The sequence below is a fragment of the Adiantum capillus-veneris genome, chromosome 2, assembly GCF_014529385.1.
Source record: "Adiantum capillus-veneris isolate H3 chromosome 2, ASM1452938v2, whole genome shotgun sequence".
NCBI classification, from domain to species: Eukaryota; Viridiplantae; Streptophyta; class Polypodiopsida; order Polypodiales; family Pteridaceae; genus Adiantum; species Adiantum capillus-veneris.
The window spans coordinates 142,479,477-142,506,619 of record NC_140932.1 but is presented as its reverse complement, the minus strand read 5'-3'; the positions used below and the strand labels follow the sequence as shown (position 1 = coordinate 142,506,619).

The 27,143-nt window shown below is 44.3% G+C and overlaps 1 protein-coding gene across 1 annotated transcript in view; it reads left to right on the top strand.

The window, feature by feature from the left end:
• Window positions 1–613: 613 nt before the first annotated feature.
• LOC147463769 (uncharacterized) overlaps window positions 614–27,143 on the top strand; it is a 41,712-nt gene continuing 15,182 nt past the window's right edge. The window contains exons 1-2 of the mRNA XM_086490745.1: window positions 614–1,033; window positions 1,116–1,232. Coding sequence (XP_086346871.1) covers window positions 686–1,033; window positions 1,116–1,232 — 465 coding nt within the window. The 5' untranslated portion in view covers window positions 614–685. The remainder of the gene's footprint in view (window positions 1,034–1,115; window positions 1,233–27,143) is intronic.

Genomic DNA, 27,143 nt, shown 5'->3' with positions numbered 1-27,143 from the left:
GGGATGGTCTCTTGGATTGAAGATGGTTTTTTTGCTCCTAGATTGGAGCGTGTCAGAGATGTCAGTTTCATAGTCCAAAACCCCAAGGGGAAGATTGTTAGGGTTTTGGATACTTGTGTATAACACTTCTTATCTAAAGGGATGCACATGTGGCATACCTAAGGTGTGTGGGTACCCATGCGATCATTACTATAGGGTGTGTACTCGCGTAGAGCTGTACAATTAAGGGGCTCCTAAAGTGCCTTGAAATGTCACCCATGAGTTTGCAAGTTGGTTAGGCTGGTTTGGGGTCTCAATTTAGTTTGTGTCTACATTCTACTCTACTTTGAATGTGTAAAGTGTTATTTTGTCATGCCAATGTCATGAATGGTTCTCTAATCTACACTCTTTAAGCTTATCAAAAAAATTCACAATGCATGTACGATAGTCAACACGAGGAAGAAGCGCTCCCATAGTGTTAATTAAAAATTAGGACATATGAGCATAGTGGCAAAGGAATCACAACAAGGATATGATAATGAGAAGTTGCACTCTCAAAACGAGGAAATCGAAGGGAATCCAGGTGTTGGAATTGGAGGTGGTGAGGAACGTAGACCGTATCTGAACAAATTGGGATCTTGGGAGGTCCGGCTACAATCCGAAATGAGAGCCAAAAGAGAATGTGCGCGTTGGGGAAGGAGGAGCAATGTCGACCTCACAGCATCCTTTAGTGTTGGTCGCCGAAGCTGGTGGAGCAGAGATCTGTAGAAGGCAGCTTCCATACAGCAATTCCATACGAATATACACGCTATTGGGACCACACAGAAGAGCCTTGAAGTGTCTTACTCGTGCACAACGCTCCGAGCCCTCTCCATCTCAGACCAGCCCTCCACAGGAACCGGATACACAGAGCTCAAACGTGCCATCCTGGGCGCAACCTGGTTCTTCTGAACCTCCTCCTTGGGAACGCAAGCAGGCTGCCCCTGACCAAGCTGCTTTTGAAGTGCCCTTTTATGCCTACTTACTGGCCTCCGTGGTGGTTGCCATAGCTGCGGTATGCCTTAAACATAATGAGATACATCCTAACAAGCGCTTCGGTTTCCAACATGATTTTGATCGATCATTGGTCTCTCCAGGTCGGGTCTATCTTTGAATATTTCAACAAGAAGGCTGTTTTTGGTGTAATCTTGCCGGATAGCCCATTTTATGCTCCCATCTTGGGCTTCTTTGTATTTGGAGGGTTCCCTGCAGCTGTAAGTTCGAGAGTTCGAGAGAGAGAGAGAGAGAGAGAGAGAGAGAGAGAGAGAGAGACTTTAATTCAAGTTTTTTCCCCATGAAAATATCTGCGATAACCATCTACCACACTTGGGTGATATGAAGGTTACTCCGTTTCCCCCTCCCCCGTGGGGGGACACACACGCGCGCGCATGCACGCACGCACACACACACACACACACACACACACACACACACACACACACACACCCATTCCCACCTGTTAGAAGAGAACCTTAATCGCAGTAGGAAATATCCCAAAGGACCTCAAAAATCTATCCCACTGGATATTACAGAGAGAGATTATCTCAATGTTCGGGGAATGTTAAAGACAGCGTATGAGACAATTCTGATATGCTTTGTGTATTCATTACCTCTGGCTATTATGGAAATTGATAGCATAATAGACAATGCGAACAGAAAGAGCTGTTGTGATTGGAGGAGGTCCTTCATTTTAATTTGGGTTGTGTCTTGGTAAATGGACTTATGTGCTATTCATGGCAAGGAGGTTGCTCCTATCCGATGTCTTAAAGTATACCAAGGCTTATTGTGTTTATGAAATCTATCTTTGTACGCGTTTCCAAGTCTCAAGTATCCTCTAATACAAGTGATTAATCACCCAAATCAAAATCCTTTGTGGATATATTAGTTCTCTGATTGCCCTATGGTTTCTTCAACCAAGATTGTTTGAGAGGAGGACTTTTATTTTTGATTGCTCCTTTCTGCTTGTAGATTGCTTTTCGACTAGCACAAAAAGTGTCTCTCTCTCTTTTTTTCTTCGAGAGCCTTTATTTGTGGGGGCTTTATCCAAAATTTAGTGAAGAAGCTTTTTATAGAGGTCAACATTCAATTGCTTCCACATCTTGACATGAGTGCCCTTCATAATTTTTCCAAGCCAGACATATTGAGAATTGTCCCGTGCACATCTAAAGTTATGTGCATGGGGACATGAACCTGCCCGTAGGGTGATAGGTCAAATGGAAAGCCCTCTTGTGGGGCATCACATAATTGCACGGAGGGGAGAGAGAGAGAGCAGTGAATACTGTGCAAGGCTTCAGTTCTTGCACTTCACAGGATAAGGATGACAAGTCAGACCATAAAGGGAAGAAGCCAAAGCCAAGTGCAGGACTTCTCTCAGATTTGGTTGGAGACCAGCCAAACATAGATGCCACGGAACTGTGCAGACTTGGGGCAAAGTTAGAGACAAGACAGTGCTTGTTTTCTTTGATCCAGGAGCCCGTGCAAATTTCATATCACCAGAATTGGCATCAAAGTTGGGCATTCGTGCAGAAGAGATGGGTATGACAGGGGAAGCAAGTTTGGCATGCCCAGGTCATTCAGAGCCTATTACTCCCATTTTCGGGAAGCTTCGTCTGCACATTCAGAGCTATGTCGATGCGGAAGAATTTCATATTATGCCACTTGAGGGTTGTGTTACTGGGTATCCCATGGTGTTACATGTTGCATGCTATGGTGGATACAACAAAAAGATTACCCTTGTACAAGGAAAGACTCATGTCCTTGATGTAAAGCTTAAAGGCGAGTCTGTTCCAGTTGTTTCTGCTACTACTATTTCATCTGTAATAAAAAATCATCTTTCTGCGTACTTGATCTTTGCAAAAGATGTACCTGAAGTTGTATCTAATTTGTCTACCTTAGATAAAGACAGGTCAACTTTTTTGAGTGGTTTTAGCGATTGTCTTTCGGACTCTTTGCCAAGGGAGTTACCTCCTGAGAGACTTGAGGATGATCTTGTGCGAGGTTCTAGTCCACCGATAGACCTCCATACAGGTTTAGTGCAGCCCAACAGAAAGAGATTATGAGTCAGGTCAACGAGCTTTTAGAGAAGGCCCAGTTCATCCCCTTTTTGTTCGCCTGTACTCCTAGTATAGAAGAAGAATGGTTCATGGCGTATGTGCATTGACTATCGCGCCTTGAATAAGAACACCATCAAGAACAGGTTCCCCATACTGACGATAGATGACATTCTTGATCGGCTTGAGGGAGCATCATTGTTTAGAAGGATAGACCTAAAGAGTGGATACCATCAGATACGCATTAGGCCAGAAGATGTCCATAAGACTGCGTTCAGGACAACATTCGGTCTCTATGAGTTTGTTGTCATGCCATTTGGTCTCACAAATGCTCCTGCCACATTTAATAGAATGATGGACATAATTTTTAGACCACATAGAAACTTCGTGGGTACCTTCTTTGATGACATGATTGTCTACTCAAAAGTCTGAAGAGGAGCATAGGGATCACTTGACCGCAGTTTTCAATGAGCTACGCAAGAACATGCTACTCATTAATGGGAAGAAGAGTGAATTCTTTTTGGAAGAGATTCACTTCCTTGGGCACATTGTTTCAAAGGATGGGGTACGCATGGATCTCGCCAAAGTGGAAGCAATTAGGTCATGGCCAGACTCGAAGTCCGTACATGACATTTGAAACTTTCTAGGCTTATGTTCCTACTACAGGAGGTTCATCCAAAATTTTGCTGAGATTGCTTCTCCACTCCATGCACTGCAAGGAAAAGGAGTTACTTTCAAGTGGACAACCAAGGAAATTTTAACCTTCAAACACTTCAAAAGAGAAGCTGACTTCAGATCCAGTAATCATTTTGCCAGATATTTCGAAACCTTTTGTGGTTTAGTGTGATGCATGTTGCCATAGTCTTGGTGCAGTTCTAATGCAGAATGGCCGAGTAGTCGCATATGAGAGTAGAATTCTTTTGAAGACCAAAAGGAACTTGTAAGTCTATGAGAAAGAATTGCTGGAAGTAATTCACGCTCTCACTAGTTGGAAATTGTCACAAAGTGATGACGTGGCTGCCCAGAAACTGAAACCCTAATTGCTGATGAAAACCCTAATTTTGGAAACCCTAACCCTAAAACCTGCAAACCCTAACCCTAAATTTTGACCCAACTCTAACCCTAACCCTAACCCTAAAAGGCAGCAGGGACAGAACTCGGAAAAAGCGTTGAGATGTTGACGTGGCACCGTACGGCAAGGCCCGAAAAAGCGGCGCAATTCACGGCAGCGAGTTGATGCTTTTTGCTCTACGCAAATTATCAGAGAGAGAGAGAGAGAGAGAGAGAGAGAGAGAGAGAGAGAGAGAGAGAGAGAGAGAGAGAATCTCTTGCTTTTATTTTTGAAAACTCAAAAGAGTTTGTGAGAGAAAAGATCTTTTGCTTTTATTTTTAGGCTTTTGATTTGAAGCTTTTGGGGCTCTGCTTTTGGCAACCCTTGTAAATAAATAAGTGGCTTGGGCTCCCACTCTGTAGAGCATCTAGACGCAGAGTCTTGAGAGCGAGACCCAACCACTCTTGTACTTTGAACTGATTAATACATAAAGAAATACCGAAAGGGGTGCCAGTCTTTGGGGCCAATATCTCTAGGCACGGAACTCCACCGGGCTAGTGCAACTCTATTGTGAATTGTGAACTGTTTTGAAGTGGTTATTTGGTGTTGTCGTGATTGATTCTTGACTTGGAGTGTCCAAGTCTGTTACAATGGTATCACAGCACGACCGATTTCTTTGCCGATTTCTCTTCTATGGGAAATCCGATCCCAAATTTTTTTCCGCGGCACCTATGGCTTCACGCAAGGATCAGTCGACTCCCTCTGCATCCGAAGATGCGGGCAGGGATCACAACGAAGATTCCGGCAGAGAGTATGGCCCGCCTCGGCCTACTCAGGTGGAGCAATGAGAGATGAAGCGTCGTCAATTGATCGGCGATGCAAGAAAGATGATGCTCAGTTTTGGAAAGGACCCAAAATTGGCAAAATATATGAGCGAGACTGCTTTTCAGGAAGTGCACGAGCAGTGGCAGAAAACCACAACACCACCCCCGAAACCGCTCTCAAGAAACCTTCTGCTCACAAGAAATATTCAGAGAAGGAATTAGAAGAGGTGGCTGATGCACGGATTGCTCAGCTTTTTGACGCGCAGAACAAAGCCAAAAAGCACGGCAAAAAGCAAAAGAAAGGCATTGATTTCCCGGGATATTTGGGTTGTCAGTCGACATTTGATAAGGCAAAGAAACAGAAGAAGTGTGTTCGATTTTAAGGAGTACCCAGTTCTTCTTCTTCTTCTTCTTCTTTTGACAGTTCTTCTAGCTCTTCAGATTCGAGCGAAGAAGACAGAAAAGACAAAAAGCGAAGCAAGAAACAACGCTTCGGAAAGGGCAAATAAAGGCAAAGAAGTCTAAATCTCGCCCAATGAGTGACAGTTCTACAGAGGACTCGTCTACAGAAAGTTGAGACTCTGATGACGGCAAATTTTACGTGAACAAGAAGAATTTTTATAAAGCCAACCAGTATGACTTTCTGGAAGATAAAAGCAAGAAAGTCCGAGAGTTTAAGGAAGGTGGTCAGTCGATCAAATTTGACACTTTTTCAGGATACAAAGATGCTTCGAAGGCTTTGTCTTTTATACAGCAGTTTGACATCGCTTTCGCGGGAGGACGCTACTCAGAGCACTCCAAGATTCGGAGAGCTGCCTCTTATTTTAAGGGGAATGCTCGAACTTGGTGATCCACGCTTCTTTTAAACAAGACTGCGCCAGTTAAATGGTTGAAATTTAAGAAGCTTTTTATTTCTTCTTGGTTGACGGAAGAATATGAACGCGATATACGAGCTGCTTGGAACAATCTTCGGATGACCAAGAGAGATATAGTGGATGCTTATTGCGAGAGATTCTGGAGCTCTTTTCTACCCGCCTCTTCATTCAAGAAGATCTCGTTCAGAGAACAGATTGAGCGGTTTACCTTGGGTCTACCTACAGAAATCCGAGATCACTGCTTGGAATAAAAGTTAGCTTCTATTCAGGAGTTGATGAGTCATGCGAAACGAGGCTTTGCCATTCACTCTGGCAGTCTGACCTACCCCACCGATGAGGCCATGACACAACGAGCCGAACAGACTTCAACGAATGAAAGTAGAAAGAGAAAGAGCAACCCATGCGAAACGGGGCTTTGCCATTCACTCTGGCAACCTGACCTACCCCACCGATGAGGTCATGACATGACGAGCCGAACAGACTTTAGCGAATGAAAGTAGAAAGAGAAAAGAAGGATGCACGACCCGAGCTTACTCTTGAGGAGAGAGCTCGCTTTATCAGGGAGGGGAAGTGCTTTGGATGCGGGGAACATGGACATATCTCCGCGAAGTGTCCTAACAAGGCACCGAATGAACAAGACGAAGAAAGGCCAGAAAGTTCTAAAGCAGCTGAGAGACGTGGCAGAAAAGGCAGATAAAAAGCAGAACTGGTACCACATGGCGTGGGACCTGAACCGAATCAAATGAATGAAAGTACAAACTTTGCCGCTTTTGGGGCAAAGTGAAGGATGAGGAAGCTCTTTTGAAGGAGCCAAGGCCAACTTCTTTTCCCTTGGAATTGGCGGCTCGATTTGGAACTATGCCCGACCGGCTGAGGCTAGAGGCGGAGGTAGTTCGAGTTGCAACCGGACGGGATGTTGCCATTACACCGAGCATTGGCAAACTTCGTTTGCAATGACAAGGGTGTTCAGGGCACGTGAGTGACTTTCTACTTGAAATCCCTTGGTTCCACAAGAACACGCCGTGGTTGACTACCGGGCCGAGAAAGCGATTTTGACAAATGAAGGGCTCAGAGATTGTACTTGATGAACTTCAGTTTCTTTACTCATTGTTTTGGGAGAGAACTGAACAATGGATAAAGGTTGAATATGTTTTGACCTGAACAAAAGAACGCCAAGATTTTTCTCCACACTCATGCCGATTGCTTTTTAGAGGGCCTCAGGATCATACCATTGATTTGATACTTGGAAGCACACCACCGAACCGGCCACCTTACCATGTGAGCCGAGCACAGAATGAAGAGATTATGAACCAAGTGAAAGACCTCTTGGAAAAGGGTCTTATCCAGCCTAGTACTTCACCGTATTGTTCTCCAGTGTTGTTGGTTTTGAAGAAAGACGGATCTTAGAGAATGTGCATCGATTATAGAGCTCTCAACAAAATCACCATCAAGAACAGATTTCTGATTCCTAGGATCGATGATATACTCGACAGATTACAGGGATCCTTCTGCTTTAGCAGGATTAATTTGAAGAGTATCATTAGATCAGAATTGCGTCGGAGACGTCTACAAGACAGCTTTTCAGACGACTTTTGGGTTATTTGAGTTTTTGGTGATGCCTTTTGGCTTAACCAATGCTCCTGCGACATTTAACCGGATGATGGACATGATTTTTCGAGAGTACAGGCTATTTGTTGGCACTTTCTTTGACGATATCATTGTTTTCTCCAAGAATGAGGCAGAACACAGGTCTTTCAGGCATTACGAGATCACAAGTTAGTGATTAATGCAAAGAAAAGTGAATTTTTCCTACCAAAGATACACTTTTTGGGACACATTGTCTCAGCAGCAGGAGTGCAAATGGATCCGGCCAAGATAGAGACTATACGTGATTGGTCCGATTTGAAGAATGTCCATGAAGTTGGAAGCTTCTTGGGACTGTGTTCGTACTACAGGCGGTTTGCTCGAAAGTTTGCAAAAGTTGCTTCCCCTTTGTATATCTTGACACAGAAAGGAGTCCCTTTCTCGTGGGGACCCATTGGCCTTTCAGACATTGAAAGAGAAATTGACTACGAGACCAATTTTGACTTTGCCGGACTTGCAGAAGTCATTTGAAGTATATTGTGATGCTTGTGGTCCTGGTCTGGGTGCGGTCTTAATGCAAGAAGGCCATGTCTTTGCTTACGAGAGCCGATTGTTCTCAAGGTCGGAGATGACAACACAGATTTATGAGAAAGAGCTTTTGGCGGTTATCCATGCTCTTACTCAGTGGTGGCATTACCTACTCGGAGCGGATTTCACCGTCTTTACAGACCATCAGAGTTTACGCTACTTCTTGTCACAGAAGCAGCTATCGGAAAAGCAGATGCGGTGGGCGAACATCTTGTCAGAGTTTCACTTCCAGATTGTCCATGTTCAGGGACAAAAGAATGTGGTGGTAGATGCTTTGTCTCGGAAGCTGTTGGTTCTGGCTATTTCTGCGATACATCATAGGAGCTTCGAGGATAGAGGATATGGTCGACCAATATGCCACAGATACATCCCTCAACGGCTGTGTAACGCACAACCGTTGAGGGAAAAGGTTATGACTGAATGCCATTGTCCACCTTTCACGGGTCACGGCGGCATTGCTCCACCATGAAAGGGCTACGTAGAGAGATACTTCTTTTGGCCGAGACTCAAAAAGGATGTGGAAGAGTTTGTGCGCAGTTGCTTAGTATGCCAGAAGGTCAAGTTTGACAGGCATTAAGCAAAGGGATTGTTACAGCCTTTACCCATACCCACCCGCCCCTGGGAAAGTATTGCAATTTATTTCATTTTTGATCTCCCGAGAACACTGAGTGGTCACGATTGTATCTGGACTGTTATTTACAAATTTAGCAAACAGGTTCATTTCATTTCAGTGAAGAAAACAGTCAAGCCGGATCACTTAGCGAGACTGTTTGTGGCCCAAATTTTCAAATTACATGGCATGCCTGAGACGATTGTCTCTGACAGAGACCCCAGATTTACGAGTTTGTTTTGGAAGGCAATTTGGGAGAACATTGGCACGCGGTTGCAGTTCTCATCATCGTTCCACCCGCAGACTGACGGGCAATCTGACATTGCCAATTCAGTGTTTTTAGATTTATTGAAGTCTTATATCTTGGATCAGAAGACTCAATGGAAAAAGTACCTACCTTTGCTGGAATTTGCCTATAATAACACGATACACTCTTCGACGGGGAAGGCGCCATTTGAGATTGTTGAAGGTGCTGCGAAGGTTCCACCCTTCCTAAGCACGAAAGATAAGATTTTTGAAGCGGATGAATATACGTGAGACTTAGATACGGCTTTTGCCAAGGTTCGTGAGACTTTACAGAAATCTCAAGAACGACAGAAAAAGACAGCGGATTGCCATTGTCGCTACTTGAAATTGAAGGAGGATGATTGGGTGCTCTTATGTTTTGAGAAGGCACGCTTGAGAAAGAAAAAGGGAAAGGAGAGGCTTTTTCCAAAGCTTAATATGCAATACTACGGACCTTTCCAGATCTGTCACGTGACACATCCAACCCTATGTGTCCGTGGACAAGCTACTTCAATAACAAGGGTTCCGTCAGTCCAGTCAGTCTAGATTAGAAGTGTTCTGGCACTTTTGTGAGTCTGTTCGTAGAACGTGCATGCCCAGGCACTTAGTGTAGATGCATATCCTTTGGTTGCACACAGCATGATCATAAGCATTCCCATCAGAATCCTTCAGGGGAATTTTCCAGTGCATTTAGCCTATTTTGACATTTTTCACTTATTATTTTTAAGTGACTTTTGTTGGAAAGTAGGTAGGGCAAATTGGGTAAGATAATATATAAGCAAACCAAGGTTAGCACTATTTGGCAGATGAGCAAGGAGAACACAAGCCTTCGGCGACAGGTTCCCCCTCTCTCTCAGCAAGACTCCCTCACTTGGGTGATTTTCCTCAAGCAAGTCCCTAGCGTTTTTGGTCCTCATCGCCTAGCCTCCCCCTACTTGGCTTTTTCAGCAAATCATCACCGCTTGGCAGTCACAAGACTTAGCGTTTTCAGCAGAAGCTCATCAAGCCCTAGCGTTTTTCATCCAAGCAAGGATCGCCACAGTTTTCAGCCCTTGGCGATTTTTTAGTAGGTGATTTTCATCCTGTATCCATAGCCATTTCAGCCCCTCATAGCAGCAGATTTTCAGCGACACAAGACCAGCAAATTCAGCGTTTTTTCTAGCGTTTTCAGCAGAGCAGAATTCAGCCAGCAGCGTTTTTGGACAGCAGTAAAAGATTGGCAGAATTCAGCCCTTAGATCGGTCTCGCCATCCCCGTCGTCGTCGTCGATCTAGCCTAGACTTGCATCAGTCACATGCATCCACTTTGTATCAGTTTGTGCAATCAATCGTAGACCACTCTCGCCAACGAGAGTGGGGCCTTCGGAGGAGGGTTTTACATCGTCCGTGGTGTCGTATTTCTCTTCTCTCTCTATCTCTTAGTCTCATACACTTGCACGCATAGTGTCCATTCACTTTGTTTATGATCATTGCACTCTCTCATTAAGAACGGAAGGCTCTCCCTTCCATAAGAACAAAAAGGAACCTTAAGCACATTATGGAGCACTCATCTTGAGAAAGAACAACATTCATTCCGCTGCACCTTACAAGATCACTGAATGACTCTTTTTCTTTTGCCATTGGTCGAACTCCGTATGAGGCAGCTTTTGGCCGTCGGTTCCAGTCACTTTTGACTCGCTCGGCTAGTCAAATGCCTGATGCCAATGCTGAATGTTAGTCATTGGATGAGATTTCTGAGAGTGTGAAGCTTCGGCTAAGAAGGCTCAGGAATCTTATTCACGGCAGGCTAATAAGCATCGTCAGGATGTTTCGATCAAGGAAGGAGATTGGGTATATTTAAGAATCATGAAGCAACGTCTTAAGCAAGTTGAAAAGAAATGTCCAAGGTTGTCTTTTCGTATGTATGGTCCATTTCCAGTCATTAAAAAGATAAATGAGGTTTCAATGAAATTGTTGCCATTGGTCGAACTCCGTATGAGGCAGCTTTTGGCCGTCCGTTCCAGTCACTTTTGACTCGCTCGGTTAGTCAAATGCCTGATGCCAATGCTGAATGTTAGTCATTGGATGAGATTTCTGAGAGTGTGAAGCTTCGGCTAAGAAGGCTCAGGAATTTTATTCACGGCAGGCTAATAAGCATCGTCAGGATGTTTCGATCAAGGAAGGAGATTGGGTATATTTAAGAATCATGAAGCAACGTCTTAAGCAAGTTGAAAAGAAATGTCCAAGGTTGTCTTTTCGTATGTATGGTCCATTTCCAGTCATTAAAAAGATAAATGAGGTTTCAATGAAATTGTTGCCATTGGTCGAACTCCGTATGAGGCAGCTTTTGGCCGTCCGTTCCAATCACTTTTGACTCGCTCGGTTAGTCAAATGCCTGATGCCAATTCTGAATGTTAGTCATTGGATGAGATTTCTGAGAGCGTGAAGCTTCGGCTAAGAAGGCTCAAGAATCTTATTCACGGCAGGCTAATAAGCATCGTCAGGATGTTTCGATCAAGGAAGGAGAGTGGGTATATTTAAGAATCATGAAGCAACGTCTTAAGCAAGTTGAAAAGAAATGTCCAAGGTTGTCTTTTCGTATGTATGGTCCATTTCCAGTCATTAAAAAGATAAATGAGGTTTCAATGAAATTGCAGTTGCTTAACTCATGGTCAATGCACAATGTTTTCCATGTTTCTTGGTTGAAAGTGTTTCAAGGAACACCTCCAAAGGACATTTCGGAAGAAGAAGAACCGGAGATCATCAATGAAGCTGAAGTCATGGAGCCGGAGCAAGTGTTGTTGCATCGGTTTCGCCATGGTTCGAAGAAGCAAGTGAGACACATCCAACCCTATGTGTCCGTGGACAAGCTACTTCAATAACAAGGGTTCCGTCAGTCCAGTTAGTCTAGATTAGAAGTGTTCTGGCACTTTTGTGAGTCTGTTCGTAGAACGTGCATGCCCAGGCACTTAGTGTAGATGCATATCCTTTGGTTGCACACAGCATGATCATAAGCATTCCCATCAGAATCCTTCAGGGGAATTTTCCAGTGCATTTAGCCTATTTTGACATTTTTCACTTATTATTTTTAAGTGACTTTTGTTGGAAAGTAGGTAGGGCAAATTGGGTAAGATAATATATAAGCAAACCAAGGTTAGCACTATTTGGCAGATGAGCAAGGAGAACACAAGCCTTCGGCAACAGGTTCCCCCTCTCTCTCAGGAAGACTCCCTCACTTGGGTGATTTCCCTCAAGCAAGTCCGTAGCGTTTTTGGTCCTCATCACCTAGCCTCCCTCTACTTGGCGTTTTTAGCAAATCATCACCGCCTGGCAATCACAAGACTCAGCGTTTTCAACAGAAGCTTCATCAAGCCCTAGCGTTTTTCATCCAAGCAAGGATCGCCACAGTTTTCAGCCCTTGGCGATTTTTCAGCAGGTGATTTTCAGCCTCTATCCATAGCCATTTCAGCCCCTCATAGCAGCAGATTTTCAGCGACAAAAGACCAGCAAATTCAGCATTTTTTCTAGCGTTTTCAGCAGAGCAGAATTCAGCCAGCAGCGTTTTTGGACAGCAGTAAAAGATTGGCAGAATTCAGCCCTTAGATCGGTCTCGCCATCCCCGTCGTCGTCGTCGATCTAGCCTAGACTTGCATCAGTCACATGCATCCACTTTGTATCAATTTGTGCAATCAATCGTAGACCACTCTCGCCAACGAGAGTGGGGCCTTCGGAGGAGGGTTTTACATCGTCCGTGGTGTCGTATTTCTCTTCTCTCTCTATCTCTTAGTCTCATACACTTTCACGCACAGTGTCATTTCACTTTGTTTATGATCATTGCACTCTCTCATGAAGAACGGAAGGCTCTCCCTTCCATAAGAACAAAAAGGAACCTTGAGTACATTATGGAGCACTCATCTTGAGAAAGAAAAACATTCATTCCGCTGCACCTTACATTGGTATCTGAGCTTTGGCAGTGTTCTGTATCACTCAAGGAAAGAACCACAAGAACCAGAAGATTTCTTTTTTTTTGCTTGTTGTGGTCGCATAAACCCAACTTCGCTTGGGCGTGTCGATTCCTAATCGTGTTTTTGAAGAGTGATAGGAATCCCAAGAAAGAAGGGTTTGTCCAGCCTCCCCTTGTGCCTCTTTTCACTCATTGAGAGCGGACCGTGCACTTAGCGGCCGGCCAATCGACTGAGGTGGGAAAAAGCAACCTTGGTGTGAGCGCAAGGCCGCCAAGGGGTGCGCCTGCGGAAAAGAGAAGAACTCGGGTGAAGAGAAGATCCTTCTCAAACACGGATTGCAAGCAAAAGAAGACCATCAAGAACCTCAAGAACCCAAGACCCGCAAGAACCCAAGTTCCTCAAGAACTTAAGAACCAAAGATCATAGTGCATGGTCATCACCCGAAGCGCAATGGATACTTCGCATACTGGTGATGAGCATGGGAGTGGCGAAGAAGAGTTTTCCTGGCCAGGAGGCTTTTCCGACCCTCACCCTTCCCCATCTACGCCACGAGTTGTACCAAATTGTATGGAGGCGATGGTCGAGTCGATGATGGAGATCATGGCACAACAACAAAAAACGAATCAAGTTGTGTTGGCACAACTAGAAAGAAAAGCAGAGCGACAAGATGCCAAGGACCGCGAGCGCGAAGAAAGAAACAAAAAAATTGCCATACAACAAGAAGCGACTCGCATTGCCTTGGAACGTGAACGCGATGAACGAGAAGAAAGAAAAGCACAAAGACAAGTGGAAGCTGAAGCAAGACGAGCGGCCTTGGAGGCCGATCGGGAGGCTCAAAGAGAACTCCGCACTCAAGAATTGGTTCGACAAGTTCTTGCCTCGAAGTCTGAACCAGCCAAAGATGTTAGTAGTTCCTCAAGTGGCCCAAGCCGGGATGCGGACTTTAACAATCCAGTCACAGAGAAGTTGACTTTCAGTAAGTATGATGGTAAGATGGATGCTACGGTTATTCATTCTTGGTTGCATCAATCCAATGCTTATTTTGCGACAACTAGGAACACAGGGAATAGCAAGGTTTTGACGACAGCTATGCACCTTGCCGATGATGCCATCAATTGGTACCACGCATGGCAAGAGGCACAGTTAGCTGCGCACCTAGAGAAAGCCGATGAAGTCACGTCCCTTTCCTTCAATTGGGCTGATTTCCAAGACAAGCTCAAGGCGCGGTTTATGCCACCTCAGTATCTCGCACGATTGGCGCGCTGTAACAAACTGCTGACGTGTCAAAGCCTAAAGAATGGAGCCAACTTACAGATGTGGCCAAACTATCACAAAGTGATGACGTGGCTGCCCGAGAGCAGAAACCCTAACCCTAATTTCTGCCAAAAACCCTAACTGCTGAAACCCTTATTTTGAAAACCTAACCCTAAAAACCTGCAAACCCTAATTTTGGAAACCCTAACCCTAAAACCTGCAAACCCAAATTCTGCTGCCAAAAATCGTAAAACTGCAAAAACCCTAACCTTAACCCTAAGGGCATCAGGGAGATTTCCGCGTTTTGCATTGGCTGATGACGTGGTAGGCTGTACAAATTTCCGTGATTTACGCTGACAGCTTTTTGGCTTTGCTTTTGGACCAAAAGCTTTTGAGTTTTAAAGGCTTTTTACTGTAACTGCTTTTCAGGCCAAGGGCCTCTAAATATGAGGCTAGGGCTCATTCTCTGGCATCCGTCCTGGAGAAGGTGCAGAGTCTGGAGCACCGGCTTGTACTGTGTTGATGCAATATAAAGAAATACTGAAAGGGGCGCCAAGGTTTGGGGCCAATACTCTTTGGGGTGGAATTCCGGCACTCCGTGTCGCGTGTCGTCTCTCTCTCTCTCTCTCTCTCTCTCTCTCTCTCTCTCAATTCAGTTGTTATTCGAAGCGCTTAAAGTTGTTCAATCTGTTCTTTTCTATTGGCACGTGGTGCCCGTCTTTGTGATAGTGGTGACAGTGGTATCAGGCGTGTGATTTTCTGAAAGCATACCGGTCTTATAAAAGAGCAGACAGAGCTATTGGAATTTAGGCGTGTGCTTTTCTGAAAGCATATCGGTATTACAAAAGAGCAGACAAAGCTATTGGTATTTTATTTGAGGTATCTTCGCCCTCCAACCCAGACTTATTAGCCACCCCTTACTCCATCGCGCATCGGGCGCGCCCCCGTCTTCATCGTTCATGTCTAGATGCGATTGCTAGCTACATTGCCGATAAATCATGGTCTAAGATCCGAATGAATGTTGAATGTCTAGTGATGTCCTGTGATGTCGTGTGATGTAACTGTCGATTGGTACATGTGCTAGATGTGTGTTCCTAGTACGTAGGTACTAACAGTCAGTGTCTGCTAAGATGGTTTATGGCCTCTGTCTGTTTTGCAGGCGTAATAGAGGACGATTACAATGCTTTCAAGAGGGGGGTATGTCACAAAGTGATGACGTGGCTGCCCAGAAACTGAAACCCTAACTGTTGCTGAAAACCCTAATTCTAGAAACCCTAACCCTAAAACTTGCAAACCCTAAAACTTGCCAAAAACCCTAACCCTAAATTTTGACCTAACCCTAACCCTAACCCTAAAAGACAGCAGGGACAGAACCCGGAAAAAGCGCTGAGATGCTGACATGGCACCGTACGGCAGGACCCGGAAAAAGCGGCGCAATCCATGGCAGCCAACTGATGCTTTTTGCTCTACGCAAATTATCACAGAGAGAGAGAGAGAGAGAGAGAGAGAGAGAGAGAGAGAGAGAGAGAGAGAGAGAGAGAGAGAGAGAGAGAGAGAGAGAGAGAATCTCTTGCTTTTATTTTTGAAAACTCAAAAGAGTTTGTGAGAGAAAAGATCTTTTGCTTTTATTTTTAGGCTTTTGATTTGAAGCTTTTGGGGCTCTGCTTTTGGCAACCCTTGTAAATAAATAAGTGGCTTGGGCTCCCACTCTGCAGAGCATCTGGACGCAGAGTCTGAGAGTGAGACCCAACCCCTCTTGTACTTTCAACTGATTAATACATAAAGACATACCGAAAGGGGCGCTAGTCTTTGGGGCCATTATCTCTAGGCATGGAACTCCGCCTGGCCAGTGCAAATCTATTGTGAACTGTGAACTGTTTTGAAGTCGTTATTTGGTGCTGTCGTGATTGATTCTTTACTTGGAGTGTCCAAGTCTGTTACAGAAACACTATCTGCTAGGGGCTGATTTTGTTGTCCAAACAGATCATCAAACCTTGCGATATTTTCTCACACAAACGAAGTTGTCTGAGAAGCACATGCAATGGGCAAACATTTTGTCAATGCTCCATTTTCAGATTGTGCATGTGCAAGGGAAAAAGAACGTGGTGGCTGATGCGTTGTCACGAAAGCCCCAAATTTCAGCAGTGTCAATTCCGTACCATTGTGAACTAGACGAAATGAAGACACAATATGCTGAAGATTCAGATTTTGCAAGGATCTATGACCAGCTTGTTGATGGGAAACATCATGAGCACTATATGCCTAAGAATGACTTTCTCATGATGCATGGAAAGTTATGTGTTACTAAACAGTTACGGTGAAAGATTTTGATGGAAAGTCATGCTCCACCTTATGCTGGGCATCGTGGAATTGATGCGACAGTTAAAGGGGTTGAGGCATTCTTCTATTGGCCAGCTTTGTGTCAAGATGTTGACACATTTGTAAGATCATGTTTAGTTTGCCAAAAAGTCAAATTTGACAGGCAAGAGCAACCGGGATTGTTGCAGCCATTGCGGATCCCTGATAGGCCATGGGAAAGCATAGCGATGGACTTTATCTTGGATCTTCCAAGGACGCAAATAGGCAATGATGGGATTTGGTTGTAGGTTCAGTAAGCAGACCCATTTCATTCCTGTTAGGAAGAAGATAAAGCCAGAACACACGGTCAAGATATTCATGAGCAATATCTTTAAGTATCACGGGATGCCTCAGTCAATTGTCAGTGATAGGGATCCACGTATGACGAGTCTTTTTTGGAAGGCATTGTTTGAGAATATGGGCACTATGCTAAAATTCTCATCTTCGTTTCATCCGCAAACTGATGGACAACCAGAAGAGGCAAATTCTACTGTTTTGGATATGCTCAAATGTTATGTCTCAACGCACAAGGCAACTTGGGAACACCATCTTCCATTGGTTGAATATGCTTACAATAACATTGTGCATACGTCAACAGGTAAGGCACCATTTGAGATAGTGGAAGGAGGGAGGAAAGTCCCGCTCATTTTGCAGACCAAGGACAAGATATTTGAGGCAGACAAGTATGTGCAAGATATGGATGAAACATACAGGAAGATAAAGATTGCTCTTGAGAAGACTCAGGCTAAGCAAAAGAAAGCTGTTGATTGTCACCGTCGTGAACTTGTATTTTCACTTGGTGATTGGGTGCTTTTGCGCTTTGAAAAGGCGAGGTTAAGGAAAAGGAAAGGCAAGGAACGTTTGTTTCCTAAGCTCAGTATGCGATATTATGATCCTTTTCAGATTTCAGAAAAGATCAGCGATGTAGCTTACAGGTTGAAGCTACCGGAAGGCTGGAAAATACATAATGCTTCAGCCTTCTAAGATCTTTTATTGGTGATGTGCCAGAGAATTTGCTTGATGAGAAACATCCCGAAGTGGAAGAATTGGATGAGATTCTTGTTCCTGAACAGATATTGGCATATAAAGAAAGAAAGGTTAGAGGAAAGGTTGCAAGACGCTATTTGGTGAAGTTCAAGAACTATCCATCGTTGGATGCCAAATGGATGGAAGAGTCTGAATTGGTTGATTCACCTCAGCTATTGCAATTGTATCGTGAAGCCTTTCAGATGGAACCCATAGTGACTTGATGTAGCCTTTTTGGAGCAAGGTAAGAGCATGGTTTATGATGCTCAAGAGAGAAGTTAAGCAGTTGTATCTACTCTTTCCATACAAAATTTAGCTAGAGAAGTTTGTGCTTGAGAGTACACTAGAAGACTTCTATACTTGATATTTGTGTCGTAGCCAGGTTGGTGGGATTGTTTAATCGTCCAACGCTACATTTCCGGAAGTATATATACCTTGGATTTCCATCATAGAATATATGTGATATCAGGAGATATCCGCATGTATTATTGGCATGCAAGCGAGGTCGCTTGCAGTATTTTAAGGGTGGGGTGTGTCACGAGGAGGTGTATTTTTCCTGTTGCCTTCCGTAAATAAGTACTAGATATTTTTATTTGATTTATTTTTACTTGTTTTCCGCGGAACCCTTGAAAAGGTTGAAGTGGACATTGCATGGCCAGTGTGAAACGGCTGCGGCCGAACAAGTTTCTCACATCGGGAGTCTGCGCCGGTCAGTCTAGCACTGGTGGGGCCAAGTAGCACTGAATTCTGATGAGTATGGAAGCCTGTGTGCGCCAAATGAAGTCTTGGCCACTCGGAAAGTCACTTACAACTTTATAAGTGAGTGGGAACTAGGGAATTAACTCAAAGGGGCAAACTAGACACTTGGCAGGAGGAGAGCAGCCTGCAAGACACCTCAGCAAGAGGAGGCGCCCATTTGAGGCTGGGGCTGATTTTTGGCTTATACAAGTGACCTACAGTGTGTGTGTGTGTGTGTGTGTGAGTAGTGGGTGCAGGTCTACAACTTTAATGGAAAGCTTGCCTTCTCCTGTGTCTCATGTAGCGCGATGACTTGCTCTCGTGCATCTCTCTCTCCCCTTTGGCACATATGGTAATGCCCCACTAGTTGGGCTACTCATATGAATATGTACAGTTCTGGGGTTTTATGCGCGTTTGCCAAGGCGAGAGCCTTCTGGACAGGAACCGGATTAGCTATTTGCTAATCCCCCACAGGTACAGTTCCATCGCGAAAGATTGCGAGTTTGGAGAGACCAGGGCATGCCCAACAGAACGTCGCAATTGCCCAACTTCATAATGTGGAAATCGACTTTCCAATGATAATCTTGTATAGTTGCATCATAATTAAAGTGCATTTGCTTTAAGAATCCTGGATGAATGAAGTTCTCTGTAGCTCCGGGGTCAAAGAAAATAAGGGCTTTGAAGCTTTGAAGCCATTGACTTTGCCATTTGCTCGACACAATTCATTTGTACTCTCAAGGTGTATGCCATAAATATCAGGAACTAGTCAAATTGACAAGAATGATGTAACTCTCCAGGTCCGGAACCGAATCATCACGTGATGCAGAAGGGCAAGCCCGTTGTCCTCAAAGTTCGGTTGTCCGAACAAAACCTTGAATAACCTCTCTAGTTGTTTTCTAGTTAGATATTTTTGAACATTGTTTGCGAAAGTATTGTTTGAAATTTGTTTGAAATGGATGCAATCTGTTTTAAACGTGTCTTGGTGCTGATTTGAATTGTTTGACTGTGGTTTTAATACTGGTTTCAATGATTGGTGATTTTACTCCTGGGTGGAGAAGTGAGAAATATTGTTTTGGTATTGTTTGAACCTTAGAATGATGCAAGCCGATGCTTGGGGAGCGTTCTGTTGTATGCTAGAAAACCTCCGAACGACGCAGGCCGATGCCTGGGGAGCGTTTGGTTGTATGCTTGTAAAATATTTGTTGTTGTGACTCCCGGCCCGGACGTGCATGGTTATGCGGGAGGAGTATTAAGAAGTCTGAGCAGTGGTTACTCTCAGCACCTCCAAACGACGCAGGCTGTGGTCTGGGGGGCTTTTTGTTGTAAAAGGTCTCTATATCTCCTGGCTAGGACCTTTTTAGGTTATGTGGGAGGAGTGATGAGGGAGTCGTTGAATATCTCCTAGCCCGGACCTTGTTAGGTTATGCGAGAGGAGTGTTCATCGGCGATTTTATGTTTCTATGTCTTGTAACATGCATATGTGAGCATTTGTGTTGCATTGTGATGTGCCAACTACTGAATATTCCTAATTGGATGAGATTGCCTGGGCATGTAATTTTAGTGCATCAAGACACTCGTGGAAGATCGGTGCGGTCTGGGTGTAATGGCTAATTTTACTACGCCGGAATATCAAGAGTTCCGATCTGGACGAAAGGAGAAGCTAACTCCTTAACAAAAAGAGCAACCCGATTGTCCCTCGGAATTTTTTTTTGAGCTAACTTGAGTTGTTTTGCAGATATGCTGTAATTGCGGACGATTACTCTTTCAAGAAGGGGAGATGTCACAAATTGCTGACATGTCAAAGCCCTGAAGAATGGAGCAAACTTACAGATGCCGGCCGAGGGGCCTAAACCCTAAAAAGAACAAGTAACAGAAGAAGTCCTACCAACTAATGGGGACCCCGTCCGATGGGGCCCCAACATAAAGGGATTAAAAATAAAGCAGGACTCACACACACACACTCACGCAAAACTGATAATGTGACAGCTGTATGGCAGATTTTCAAAAATTGCACTGGCATGATGGCTGTACGGAATTCCGCGTTTTGCACTGGCTGATGACGTGGCAGGCTGTACGGATTTCTGTAAATTACGCTGGTAGCTTTTTGGCATTGCTTTTGAACCAGGAGCTTTTGAGTTAAAAGGCTTTTCATGAAAAATTGCTTTTGGGGCCTGGGGCCTTTAAATATGAGGCTAGGGCTCATTCTTTAGCATGCTTCCTGGAGAAGGTGCAGAGTTTGGAGTACCGGCTTGTACTGTGTTGATGCAATATAAAGAAATACCAAAAGGGGCGCCAGGGTTTGGGGCCAATACTCTCTGGGGTGGAATTCCGCCACTCCGTGTCGCGTGTCGTCTCTCTCTCTTTCAGTTCTGTTGTTATTGAAGTGCTAAAAGTCTGTTCTTTTCTATTGGCAGATGGTGTCCGTCTTGTGACACCATCAGATCAGCCTTGGCGTTTTTGCTTCCCTCAGCATCCCATCAACAAATTTGCACCAGCGTTATATTTTCAGCCATCAAGCATTCTACCCACCAGCGTTTCTGCATCAGCGGATTGGGATTCAGTAGCATCAGCGTTTTTTGTACACACTCCCAAATCAGCCCTGCAGTTGCAGATTTCAGCCATATAGCCTAGTATTTTCAGTTTTCAGCCCATAGCCTTGTCAGAGTGTGTAGATCCAAGTTAGCCTTGCCAACATTTTCAGACTTCAGCCCTTGGGCTCTCCATACGATTGAGTCCAAGCATCCAACACATGATCCCATTAGCACCTCAACATCTAGATCCTTTGTATGAGCATTTGTGCAATCTAAAGCAAATACCACTCTAGCAATAGAGTGGGGGGTGTGTGGAGGGGGGTTTGGGACCCCATCTGGTGTTAATCTTCTCTCTCTCTCTCTCTCTCTCTCTCTCTCTCTCTCTCTCTCTCTCTCTCACTTAAAGAACCTTCTCTCAGTACCATACTCTCTTCTCTCTCTCTCTCTCTCTTTGTCTATTGCATATCTCTCTCATTAAGTAAAAGGAACCTTGTGTACGTATTGAGCACTCATTTTGAGCTATCATCATCAACACTTCCGCTGCACCTAACATCTTGTCACATATTATGACATGGCATGACCAACCCGAAGGACTTGCTGAAAGGACAAGGGGTTAGAGTTAAACCCTAACCCCTACCGACTTGAAGGGCACCGATTGAGAGGCCTAAACGCTAAAAAAGTCAAAAGCGTAGATGTTGCTGTAGATTTTCATAAATTGTGTTGATTGCTGACGTGGCTCTGTTGTACGGATTTGTGCGATTTACATCACTAGCTTTTTGTAGTTTTGGCGTGTGCTTTTGGGGTTGAATGCTTTTGGATTAAGTGCTTTTGGGCATCCCTGTACTAGTTAAAAAGTGTCCAAAGGGCAAATTCTTTGGAGAGCATTTGGACACAGAGTTTGGACGAGAGATGGACCCTCGAAGTGTTGTACCTTTGTGAAGCAATAATAAAGCAATATCAGAAGGGACGCTAGTCTTTGGGGCGAGTGCGTTTGGGGAGGGAACTTTGCTGTAACAGATTTGGACACCCCAAGTCGGGAATTTGGCACGACACACGAGAAATCACTTAAATTTACTTCACACTTTAATAATTGAGCCAAGTATAAATTCCACGGGTCCTCTTTGCTCAGTGCTCCCAGGAATATCTGAGGGACAAAGAGGCCCTAGTTACAATTTATAGGCTTTGGGCCTTTTGATAGCAGTACATGAAAAGCTTCAAGTCTCAAAAGCTTCTGGTCCAAAAGCTAGGGCTCCAAAAGTTGCCAGCGCACAGTGCCACGTCAGCAGCCAACGCATTTTACGGACGTCCGTATAGCATGTCACGTCAGCACCTTTTACGCAATTTGATTTTCTTGCTTTGTTTTAATTGCCTTGTGTCCCCTAGGCCCCGTTGGAAAGGAACCCATAAGTTGGAACAACTTATAAAATCATTTTTATCTGCCAGGGATTGTCCGGGTGGTCATGCCACGTCATCACTTTGTGACATACCCTAAAACTGTGGCCCTTAGGGCGGTAGGCGTTGGCTTTCACCTGAAATTCTTTACTTTAGACGCACACACAGAGAACGTGCAAAGGAAACCTGTGACGGGAATTAACACTTAAAAGTACACACACGGCTCGAAAGCTAGAATGCTCCGAGCAAATGCCGACACCCTGTAGGCCCCAAATTGGCGGCCCTTTCGGTATTTCTTTATTCTTTAACAGTGGGAATATAACCTATGATTTCCTACGAGCTGTCCCGCATAATTCGGGCTGAAATACACCTGTTCTGGCCCGATTTCGGCAGCATAACTGTACTAGGACGCTTCACAGTCAGTATCCCCATGCAATAGATGACTTTCCTGACGCATACGGACACTTTGCAAAACCTGGCGAGAATCTGCAGCACGCTCAATTCTCTGTTTTCTGACCCGAAAATGTGCCAAATCACCTCTACAAGGGTCCCCTTGCGTCTCCGAACTTCTTGGGGGTATTAGGGACCGTTTAGGGCCGAAACCCTAAACCTGCAAAAATACACAGCAGGCTGTAATTCCCTGTTTTGGACTCCGTTTCGTGTGCCGGTCGCATCTGTAGCAAGTCCTCAAGCTCTCGCACGTGTAGAGCTACTTGCCCTTTGAATCGGTCGAGATTTCTCTCGTGAAACTTCTCCGAATTCACCTGTAATTCCGGGGGATTAACCACTAGCTAATCCAGTACCTGTGCAAGAGGCTCTTGCCTCGGCAATCGCTCATGACCCCACACAACTGTACATCAGTCAAATGAAAAGCCCTCTTGTGAGGCATCACATAACTGCACGTAAGGGAGAGAGAGAGAGCAGTGTGTAGCGTACAGGGCGTCACTCCTGGCACCACACTGTACATAGAGGGAAAGGAAGCACTCCATAGTTCTTAACCTGTGACAGGAAACTCAAAAGTGAGCCTCTCAGCTATAAATTCAGCACCACTTCTTGAGGCATGAGGCAAGTGCATAGAAATGTGCCACTTGGCGCATTTACAAGCATTTTCCCATTTTGGGTTTGCCGCCTAAAAATCTCCCGACTGATTGCTCAGTCGACTTCGCGACAGAGTTGTAAATGTTCCCCTAGTCGTACCGGAGTTAATGACGCGAACACATTTCACTGCCCAAAATAGTAGTGTCCTAAATTTTAGGAAATGATTCCGTGGGGCTACTGGTCATCTGACCATCTATCCTCATTGGGACCGCATCCAAAAGTGCAATGTGGCCCAACTGTCTGATACTTTCTGTTGGTAGTCCCACCTAGACTTTATGCCTTTATTGAGTTCACTTCCTAGTATCCACCAACTTGCTAAGTGCGACAGGGGGACCTACATGATCTTGCTCTGAGCCTAGACATCCTCTTACTATACGAATTCCAGTGCCGACAACTTCCCGTCTGCGGGTGAAAATACCGTTCACATTGGCCATACAATGTCCGACCGTTTGCTACTTCAAAAAGAGGGTCTCAAAAATAAAACAACAATCATTGGAAAGAAACCAACAATAAGGTTAGCAGTCGCCACGTCCTCGTGACATAGTTAACAGCTGCCACGTCACTGTGACATACCCCCCTATCAAAAGAATTGTAATCGCCCTCAATTACGCCTGCAAGATCAAACATGAGCCATAAAACAGTTAAGTAGACATTGACTCTAAGTACCAACGCACTAGACGACACAAATCAAGCACTTGCACAAAGACGATAGTCACTGAACATTCACTTCACATTCAAATCAAATCACATAAAGTCCATCGAGATCTCGGACAATGATCTCTCGGCAACGTGTTTAGCAATCGGATCTAGATCCACACCGGATCTCATTGATGTCGGATTGACTAATTCTTATTTCTATCATGTCCATCTCATATGGAATCTGAAGACTGCAGTTATTTCGTCCCTCAAACATGCACTCAAACACGACTCACATGGGAGAGCACACGTAAATTAGAATCATTTTGGGAATCCCCTTCTTTCATAAAGTCAAGTATCCTTGAAATCCAAGAGGAAATCAATGATTTTATTCCATCTGGGTAACCTGTGACAAAGGAGCGGAGTTGCTCCGCTCTTGTGCAGTTCCGTCACTGCACCAACCCTGCTGATTTGCTTGCGGGATCTCTCAGAATAGTCGAAGCTAGACTGAAAGCCTCAAGGTAAAGTTCGAGTATCTGAGGGGTATCTGCTAGGTCCTCCCCCTCCATCCACCTCGCATCCAATGCCGGATAGTTCTTGAATTTTACTAAAAACTGCCGTATCACTTTACCTTTCACTGTCCTTTCCTTGTGAGCTAGTATCTTTTCACAAACGAGAAAGTTTTCACTTCTGCCTAGATAACGGAAGAATTTGTCATCACGGCTTGGCATCATCTTAGAAGGAAGAAACTTTGGATGACTATTGCGAGAGGTTTGGAATACCATTTTATTTGCTAGCGTCCTCGTTCGGAGGATCACTGCGAAGGACTAGATTGAGCGGTTCTGCTGCGGATTGCCAAAAGAGATTTGACGATATTGTCTACAAAAGAAGTCTGACTCCATTCTAAGACTTATGGGACATGCCAAGCAAGGTTTTTCTTCTGTTGTGAGCTGTACCTTGAAGCTTTTGGATTATTAGCAGTGTCTATGCCGAAAGCTACCGTTGAATCAATAGGTTGAATTTGGTGCTGTGTGGAGTGCACAATAGGGAAGCCACTCCACTCTTTTGTCATAGATTGCCTAGATTGAATAAAGTCACTAATTTCTCCTTGAGATTTTAGGGATTCGACTGACAAAACGACAATATTTTGCGAACGACAATATTTTACGGAATGAATATGCACATTGAATTGAAAATTTCCTAGGTTTAACATGCTCTTTCATGTGTATCGCTACAGTATGTGATGAAAAGATTAAATGTCTGCAACATTTTATCTGATGAATGATTTGAACTTAGTGCATCTAAAATCTATTAGAGATCAGCGAGATTTGGATGTGATGGCTAAGTGAATGTGAAATGAATGTGATTCTAGTGCATCAAGATTTCTATATGGATGAGACGACTGGATACTGTTGTGAGTGCATCAAGAGTGCATCAAGAGTTCTGACAGGATGAGATGGCTAGATGATTGAAACACAATATTTAATGTGAACTAATTGTGTGATTTTATGGACTGCATACTTTGTGAATGTATTATCTTGTAGGGATGGTAAGGGGCATGGTTTGCTTGAAATGTGAAAAGAACGGATATGAATCTGATAGTAACAACGAGATTTAGCCCCACATCATCATGCTCTCTCTCTCTCTCTCTCTCTCTCTCTCTCTAGTGTCACAAAGTGATGATGTGGCAGTTGGATCCTGAGGAGTCCACCCTTATCCAACGACTAATTTCAAGGATGTTTTTCTTGATGATCTACCTCTTGGCTTGTGGCCTTCGAGAGGAGTAGATTAGCCATTGAAGTGGCGGCTGGTAGTCAGCCTTTTTCAAAGCAACCCTATTGGTTAGTAAAACGAAAGAGAACGGGATTTAGCGACAGCTTAAGGATTATCTCGACAGTGGGGTCGTTCGGCCAAGTAAATCTCCGTGGGGAGCGCTTGCGTTACTTTCTCAAAAGAAGGATAACACTATGCGTTTTTGCTTGGATTACAAGGGGTTGAATAAGCTCACTGTCAAGAATAAGTATCTGCTCCCGCATATGGGTGATCTGATTGATCGACTCCATGGAGCACTATACTTTACGAAGATAGCTCTTCGATCATGCTATCATCAGGTACGAATCAAATTGGAAGACGTTCCTAAAATGGGTAAAACTCCACTCCTTTGTCAGACATTGCCCAAAAGAGTATTAATAGAGTCAGCCAACTTCTCTTCAAGATTTTGGGGGTGCTAACAGTCTCACATTACTCTGCTAAGTGACTTTATGATATGTACATAAAAGTTGGCCATAATTTGTGGGAATGTAGTTTAGAATCCTTAATAATTGATGATTTTTGTACTCTTCCAATTGTTGTTTTTGTCCAAGTATGTGTGACAATGAAATGACTATATCATTTTGTCTTGTTGATGTAACTCTGGAGTGATAAAATATTAGTGCATCAACACATTGTGAGAGACCAATGCAATCTAGATGAGATTGCTAAATAAGTCATAATGATCACGTGGTTCATGTTTAAGATCACGATGGGGAAAGTGATGTGAATGTGATTATGATAGTTCGATTGCTTGTTTCTTTGTGTCAGGGCATGGCTTGAATTGGTCAAATGCATGTTAACATAGAGTCAATGTCTATTGAGCTATTTTTCTGTCCACTATCTATTTTGCACATGTAATCGAAAGCGCTTCTTCTTTGAAAAAGGAGGGTGGGGGAAGGATTATGTCACAAAAGTGATGAACATGGCAATTAAATCGCATGTAGGCAAACCCAAAGATTGCGACTCACAGTCTCATCTATATGTAAAGGTGCAACGCAAAAAGTGTTAGATTTACACCACTCTGCTGCTTCACATAAGTCTAGGGCACTTCCTTGTACGGCTAGTGTCTCCAGGCTGGCCACCCATAGCATAGATTGTACCTTGTCTGGCCGCCCGAGTTTGGGGCTAGTCGCCTACTTGAGGTGGGCGCCCACCTTGGGCACTCATATATATGGGGCTAGGGGGGTACACATTTCATTATCATCTGATCATTGTGTATTGGGTCTTTTGCTCTGGTAGTCATGGGGGGCTGATCGCCCCCTCTTCCGTGTGCCTCTCTCTCTCCCTCATTCATTTCATTTCATTTCTCTCTCTCTCTCTCTCTCACGCTTCCGCACACACGCACTCTCACATGGTATCTACTATCGGAGCTTCAGGCTTTCCATGGGACGAGCGCATCACCCGCATCAGATACTTCTTCTTCCAAGGGATCAACACAATCAACGTTTTGCAAAACACCAGGCAAGCAAC